We start from the raw sequence: 7,974 nt of genomic DNA on the forward strand, positions 1-7,974 counted from the left end.
ACACACACACACACACCTGCTGGGTCTCATGCTCTCGTGTCTCTGCTGGAAGGACGGCGACGGTGTCACGGCTTCAAGAGCTGACTGGTTCACTCTGGCTGCCAGCTCCTGCAATAGGATGACAGTACAGTCAGCACACTCCTATTTCATACTGTATATATTTATTGATAAACAATGGGCATTAATCTGCTCTTAAGGTGTCGACTATGATACAATTCAAGTCTACCTGATAACCTTTGTTGCATGTTGTTCTCCTAACTTCCTGTCAACTCTCTGATTAACAGTGGTCTTTTATCTTTCCCTATAAGTGCAGCGTTACAGTGTTAAGGACTGCCACACAGACTCTTTTTCCACAATAGTCTCACAAACTTTGACCTCTATCAGCGGCCACTGAGACACTAATCAGACCAATTCATGTCATGTTGTTATAATTACTACTAACAGTGGATCTGCGGCGGCTGTGGAAGTGCCAGGTAATATGAGGTCCTCATAAATGTGAATGTTGCTCTGTGTCTTCTAACTGGGGGGAAACATCAATGAGCACAACAGCAGACAGATTTAAATCGGTGGACAGATCAGAGGTCTGAAACCAGGATGGATACGCCTAAAGAGAGCTGCTGGACTTTGACCTGTGACCAGGTCAGTAAAGGTTAATGAGGTAAGTAGGACACACACCTCTGCGTTCTCACTCAGGTAGATCCTTTTAGAGATGTTGTTGATGGTGGAAATCCACTGATGGGAGAAAGCAGCAGAGAGACGGTGTGAGGAGACAACGGGACAGTTGACAGTCAATACAGAGCAGGTCATGTGACAGAGAGACTTCTTACCTCCTCGCAGTCCTTCCTGCTCTCTGACTGCAGCGTCACCACTCTGACACAAACCAGAAAAAAAGACGTTTAATCAAAGTTGTACAAGCGGCATTTACACATTTACTCCAAGTCTGAAAACTTAAAAAATGGAGAGAAGAGTTGTAAAAAGCGGGAGCCCTCTCACTTCTTGCCATCAAAGGAAGTGACCTGGAAGCAGAAGCGGCGGTCGTCACAGTCGACGGCCATGACCGAACAGTTGTCGAGGTCCGTGACCAGCCCGCCCGCCACCTCGCCTCTGCCCTGCTGCATCAGATTACCGCCCTGCGTGAAGAAGTACTGACGCTCCCAGGACGACGACACCAGCCCCGTCTTACTGAGAGACACACAGAAGAGACGACAACAAGATCTTCATTTCAGACTCACTTTCAACCAGATACAATTATTATAACGACAGCAGTCCGAACACAACACGCCAACATAACAGAAAATGACTTTAGAAGTAACTTCTGGTAGTTAAACTTTATTTAAATCTTTTCAGAACGGTATTTAGAAGGCTTTAAAAAATAATAATATACCTTACAATTAAGATTTTGCATTTATTAAAAGGGGAATTGCATTTTATTACAACTTGAGTCCCTGTTTAATAAAAGTGTTAAAATATAATGTGTGTCCTACTTGCGGATGTACAGGTAGCCCTGTTTCCTGGTCAGGTTGCGGCAGACAGGTGAGTGGGCGGGGTCAGGGTCACAGGGTGCGTACAGCGGGTCACATGATCTCTCCATCTCCTGGATGCTTTGCTGCATCTGTCCAACCTCCTCCTCCATCTCCCGACGCACACTGCACACACACACACACACGCACACACACACACAATAAATCCACGTTTCCCTCACAAAAGTTAAAGTACATAAAAAGTATTTAAGACCTTTAAAAGGATTTAAGAACAAAATAAGAAGGTTTAGGACACTTTTTGGTGAAAGTATCTTACTTCTGCACACTGGTTCCTATGGTTCCCAGGAACTCCTCCCACTGCTGGGTGAGATTTTCTGAACCCAGCTTAAAGAAACTGATCTACGCAGAATAAACACAGACAAAGATAAACACACACCAGCAGGTTTGGTTACAGCTCTGAACCAGTTAAACCAGCTAAAACTTCTGACTCTGGTTCAATCTAACATTCACTGGCTGCTCCACTTCAATGTCACAGCAGGCTCATGTTTCTCCCCGTTGCTGTAGCACTGAAGCACGAAGAGAAGAGAGTAAACTGACTGGGACTAGTTGGGAACAAACTGAATAGCTGATCCTTATGAATGACATCCACTCTTAAGGCCCCTTACACACAGCTATCTTATGGGTTTATCGCGTTTGCAATCTGTGTCACATTGTACAAAAGGACAGCAGATTGCCGCGCTGCGATGTTGATAGAAAAAGAGAAACTGTTCCAAGAAAAAAGACGTAATAAACTTACATCAACTGCAGCGAAATGCAGCAAATAAAAGCAGCTTTGGCTCAAAATGCTGCTGCAACACTGGAATTACTTTACTGTGATTTATCAGGAGCGAACAACGTGTTTCACCTCTAGCTTCCTCGGGTTCACTGGTCTTTCCATTTAGTGGTGTAGACGGGCAGTGAAAGGATCTACAGGATATCCGTCTTAAGGTATTGAGCATTTCCTATTCAGTCAGCTGCATATGGGATCTGTTTTCTTATTTATGTAACTCTGTTTTATATTTATCATGCTTTTTGTTTTGTGTATTTTTGTGTAATATTATATCTTTTTAATATACTTTCACCTTTGTAAAAAACTTCCCAAAAAAAAGAAAAAAGAGAAAAAAAAATGAAACGTGTTGTTTTGCTCCTAATAATCCAGAGTGAAGTTGTTTCCAGTGTGCGTTGGTTATTCTTATTTTTCAGTCAGTTTGCTGTGTGTGTACCTGAGCCTGCATGTAGCCCAGCAGTGGCTCCAGCAGAGCAGTCTTCTTCTTGTACTGTAGTGTGTTGAGTGAGCAGAAGTAGTGCATCATGGTCTGGTGCTGTTTCTTGCGGGAGGTGTAGACGTCCTCCACAGCCTCCGCCCGCAACTGTAACCCACAAGACTTATTTCAGTATCACGGTATCGTCACATAACTTAACATATAACTTTTGGCCAAGATAATCGGATTGTGAAATTTACAGATAAGACAGATAACTTCTGTTGACCATTTCCCTTTCAGCTGCTGGAGTTTATTTTTATGATAATTAATCTGCAGAAACTTGATTTACTGTAACTCTGCAAGTTTATTTTTATAGAAATAAACTAAATTGGCTGCCTGTTTTTTCTCATTTTTAATTCGAGTCATTTGGTACAAATTATAGAAAGAGTAGAGACCGGGCTCAGTTGTTACACCTTCAGTTATTTACCTGAAATGAAGCATAAACTAAAGCCTCTTTCTGTCAGTTCACAGAAGGTCAGCTGAGCAATATCTGTCTACAGGCAGCTGAATGGAAACTTTACTTGAGTTTAAACGGAGCAGTTCTTTCATAACTTATAAATTCAACGCAACTAATTACATTTCAGTGCTGAAGAACTGAATGATGAGCCCGATATGAGCAGTGTTTCTGTCGCTGGAGTGATTACCTTGTCGTTGTCTCTCCTTTTGGAGAGGCGGCTGTATCTGTTGATGGCTGTGTCGTGATCTGCAGACACAAACAGCCACACACGTTGAATTTTTGGTCCTAAAATATGTTTTTCTTTATCTTTTCTGTGTTTCAACAGTAACACAGGTTCGAAAGGAAAATAAAACAGTAAGTCAAATTAAAACAAAAATACTAGTTAATATTCAAAACAAGGCGAAATCTTCCTTTACGCTTAACTAAACTTTAACAAATGTGAATCTTGTGAGAGAAAAGTGACTCTGACCAAATATCATCTCATCTTATCTTCACTCACATTAGGACACAAATACGTGTATTTATAATAAAATAATAAAAACTATTTGCCTCGTCTGTCCTCTCAAGTTCTAAGAAAAACAAAATAAAAACCTGCTCAGACAGGAAGAGACAAGTTGTTAAGACGTTAAGATAATAAGCTACTTTGATTACTTAACTCAATGTACTCAACTGACTTGTAACATAGCAACAGTAGCTACGGGTGGGTGGGACTTAGGAGCAGTCACCTGGACGATGACACAGTGGGGGCTAAGCACGAACTTACCATCACTGGCTATTTGGAAGACTTCTTTCAGAGTGAGGATCTCTGCAGAGAAACAAAAAGAACTGTCAGGGAATATTTTAGCCGTCTGTGTTTATGTACTTATATCCAGTTCGGGTCTCTTTTACACCGTGAGCCAACAAAAGGCCTTTTTTTTCATTAAATAGTAGGACGATCACAGGTTTTACCATTGATTCTAATTAAGGTTGTTTACCATTTAGTGTATCGGAGTCTTTCCAGTGAGCCAACATCCACAATAGCAGCATCCTGACTTTGTGTGAAAAGGATTTTATTTGTGGGAACAATCAGTTTGTGGAAGACCTTTCCTGTTTCGACCTGACAATGGTCCTGTGCACAAAGCCAGAGCCAGACCTTATCTACCAACACCAGTGGCTGTATGTGCCCTTGTTTTGTTTTTGTGTACTCTGTATCTGTGTGTGTGTGTGTGTGTGTGTGTTTCCTACCCTTCAGGTCTCTCTCTTTAAACTGAGTGATGGGAAACATCATGGCATCTGCAAGCTGGGTGGACAAGACAGCGTGACAGGAACTCAACTAGAAAGAGAGAGCGAGAGCGGAAGTTAGAGAATATTCTAACCGTGAAGCAGCAGAACAACCACAGCGCGGCTTTAAAAGACGACCAGTGTTTCTTATTCTCCAGATATTAATAGTAAAATCGATTGTGATGGTGAAATCTGACCACGTGGGACAAACTCGCCTCTGACGGCAGCAAACAGAGCTCTGGTGTGTTTCAGTTCTCTCTCACCTCGTCGATGACTTTCGCGAACTGCTGTAGGGTGGAGCTCATCACCTCATCGTCGCCCCCTAGTGGAAAACGCTGCAGACAACATCAACAACGTGAAGGATTAGACTGAATCCTGTGAGGGAAATAAATCGCTGCAGCACCGGACACCTCGTCACAAAACTAATGTTGGTCAAATGTTAACTAGACGAAATGTCAGGTCGTCAAAGTGATTTTAGACCAAAGTGTTGGATCTAGTGTATAAACCTGGAGCTACGGTGATGATAGCGAACACGTTGAGCTTTAACGTTCATGGCTTCTGTTTTAAGGATTATAGCTGGTGATAACACTGATGGTTTGTGTAATTAGGCTGTAAATAGTATTACAAAGTTGGGGAATAGTGTTATAAAACTGTGTTTATTATGCAATTACAATTCAAAGGTGCAATAAGATGGTTTACTCTCACATTAACACTAGCATTATTATTATTATTTATTTATTACACTGCTGTTATATATTGTAGTATACATGTGTTTACATGTCTTATTTCCTATTTTTCTACATCTATTGCTGTTATGTGTCGTATAACGCACATATTTTCACATTCTTCTTATTCTTATTTTGTTATTTTCTTACAATTCCTCTTTGTTTAGGAACTGTAACGTAATCCAATTCCCCCCCGCAGGGATCAATAAAGTATTTCAGATTCTGAACTGGGCTGTGGTTAGTTTTATACAGCTGTGTGAAATAATATATAATAAAACAGTGCGATAAGGCTGTAATAAAACTGTGGTTAATGTTATACAGCCTGTGACTAATGTCTCTTCTTACAGCAGGGTGGCGACTGTCACGGTGTTGGTGTCTGCTACGACTTGGCGTACCTGTTTGTCGTACTCTTTCAGCAGTCTGGAGGTCAGGTGCGTCGCGGCACTCAGCTCGTTCTTGAAGAGAAAAACAGCAGACAGCACTGAGCAACACTTTCCAAATCAGCTGCCACTTACTTTGTTCTGCCTGCATCCTGCAAAGCCAGTGGCGCTTCACCTGTGAGTCTCGTGTGTCTGGGGAGTGTGTGAGTGTGTACCTGTGCATCATAAATCCTCTGCATGGCCTGGTAGAGCTGTGTGCAGTAGTTGGAGATGGCTGCAGTGTCCTCCTCAAACACTCCCAGCAGAGAGCGCGTCTACGGACAAAACACACAAAAAAAAAAAACAGGTTAGAAGTGATGTAATCATAAAACCTCACCACGTTATGTGTTATAGACTGATCCCTCGTGTAACTAACTGTCACACCTATCTATGTAAATCCACACGGTGCTGTTCTGTTCTGTACTCAAGGTGTGTCTCAGCAGCAGCCAGCTCAGGTGTTATTGTCATTCTCAGCTCACCCTGTCATTGTGAGAGATTAAATCCAACCAATACCTGTAAATTCAAAGAGACCTTGAAGTTTTCATTGCACAAATTCCACAAATTCGACCAATCGTCGTAGTTTCCTATTGCATAAGTCATCAAACTCACTTCCTTGTTTCTTATTGCGAGACTGCAGACCATGTAAACTTACATTTACGTGATTTTATTCTCACTGGATCAAGTTTCCTAAACATATTACAAACCGCATGGCAGTTTTTTGAAGAAAACATAATGTAAAATCAGTAAAATCAGGTATTTTAGGCCACAATAATCCCCAAAAACTCTGCGAGGGGCTGAATTTTGGTGTATTTCCACAGGCTGGAGGGTTGGTCTGATCCTGCCAGTGTATAAACAGACACCAGTGTTTGTATTACAGTGGATTCACAGCCTGAAACACAAAGACAGATGTATTTCATATCACATTCTCGTTGTGCATCACATTTCGCTGCCACAATGACCGAACGTCCCTACTGTAGGTCTCATTTACTTCACTCACTTTTCACCTCTCGTAACCCTTTCGTTAGGTTCAGGGAGGCCGGGTACATTTCCAGGAGTTTTCTTAACAAAACAGTGAAGATAAATTACGGAGAGTGAGCGTCTAAAACACAATAACACATGTTTCCAGGACATTTTAATCATTTTAATCCATTTCAAAAGCCTCTACATATCCAAATTTCCCAGGACGCGTGTGGGGGAAACCTGTTAATAGTGCAACATGAATTTACATACACATGAATGAATCTTAAAAGGTAAACTATTTAACATCCAGGTGTTCTCTCACTCTGCACGTCACCCCAATCACTGATGTCACTGCAGGTGTTTGTGCACCTGGATTTGCTGCAGGACACACCACTGATTTATTATTATTAGGAGGGGGGGGTTGGACTAACTCTACTGTGTGACATTCACATGAAGGATGACAGTAATGTTTGGACACAGTTTCTCCCTTTGGACGGAGGTGTAAACTAAAAGCTAAGGAAGTCTCCGGCTGTTTCTGTGCTGATGTTGTCTCTGTTTGACACTTTGATCCCGATGCACAGCTGCTATAATCCCGCTTTAGGTTAAACTAGGGCCGTTAGCGTTCTGCTTTAACTTGTCATCTATCTCTCCCTCTTTCTTTCTCTCTCTCTCTCTCTCTTTCTACAAAGACAGTTAGCCTAGCACAGCGCAGAAAAGGGGGAGCTACCGTTAGCACTGCAGCGGTTAGGAGAGCCTTTTACCTGCGGACTGTCCTCCAACGTCTCCTCTATCGGCAGCTTCTCTATCCCGGGCATGGCTGCGGATGGGCTGCGTCGGTAATCGGTGCCAAACGACGGGTAAAATTCACAACAAATCGGTCCGACAGCTCCCACTCGAGATTTCTTTTGGCTGTACGAATTCACAACACCCCGACTCAGCTCCTCCCGGTGCCCCAAGTTCCCGCCCTCCAGGTGGATTTTGATTGGATGAGGGGGAATTCCGTGGATTTGATTGGTTGGTTGTTTAAAGGGGGGGGGAAGGCGCCATTTTGGCTCGGACCAGGATCGCCCTTTCACTGTACTCGTGTACAACTTGGAGCCATAATGGCGGCTGGTGCGCTTAGTTTGCAGGTTAGAAAAAAAAAACGGTTATTTTTAGCTTATATTTATTGAAAATTACGACGGAGTATTAGGGCCAGACTAAGAAAAAAAAAATTGTGGGGGAAATTACGAGAATAAAGTCGTAATTTTACGAGAATAAAGTCGTAATAATGCGAGAATAATGTAATAATAATACAATAAAAAAAGTCGTTTTAATGATAAACAGCTTCGATTAGAGTTTTCAAGATGCTGACGTGAAGCAGCTCAAACC

At 42.2% G+C, this 7,974-nt stretch overlaps 1 protein-coding gene across 1 annotated transcript in view; it reads right to left on the reverse strand.

The window, feature by feature from the left end:
• Positions 1 to 7,554, reverse strand: part of LOC118328182 (DCC-interacting protein 13-alpha-like) — a 10,367-nt gene extending 2,813 nt beyond the window's left edge. Inside the window, exons 1-14 of the mRNA XM_035661793.1 lie at positions 7,365 to 7,554; positions 5,820 to 5,918; positions 5,620 to 5,679; positions 4,763 to 4,834; positions 4,464 to 4,551; positions 4,003 to 4,044; positions 3,427 to 3,485; positions 2,744 to 2,890; positions 1,798 to 1,880; positions 1,485 to 1,646; positions 994 to 1,182; positions 828 to 870; positions 676 to 732; positions 17 to 108 (exon numbers count right to left, since the gene is read on the reverse strand). Coding sequence (XP_035517686.1) covers positions 17 to 108; positions 676 to 732; positions 828 to 870; positions 994 to 1,182; positions 1,485 to 1,646; positions 1,798 to 1,880; positions 2,744 to 2,890; positions 3,427 to 3,485; positions 4,003 to 4,044; positions 4,464 to 4,551; positions 4,763 to 4,834; positions 5,620 to 5,679; positions 5,820 to 5,918; positions 7,365 to 7,418 — 1,247 coding nt within the window. The 5' untranslated portion in view covers positions 7,419 to 7,554. The remainder of the gene's footprint in view (positions 1 to 16; positions 109 to 675; positions 733 to 827; positions 871 to 993; positions 1,183 to 1,484; positions 1,647 to 1,797; positions 1,881 to 2,743; positions 2,891 to 3,426; positions 3,486 to 4,002; positions 4,045 to 4,463; positions 4,552 to 4,762; positions 4,835 to 5,619; positions 5,680 to 5,819; positions 5,919 to 7,364) is intronic.
• Between the last annotated feature and the right edge of the window lie 420 nt (positions 7,555 to 7,974).

The sequence above is a fragment of the Morone saxatilis genome, unplaced genomic scaffold, assembly GCF_004916995.1.
Source record: "Morone saxatilis isolate NCDOM2014 unplaced genomic scaffold, NCSU_SB_2.0 Contig18, whole genome shotgun sequence".
NCBI classification, from domain to species: domain Eukaryota; kingdom Metazoa; phylum Chordata; class Actinopteri; family Moronidae; genus Morone; species Morone saxatilis.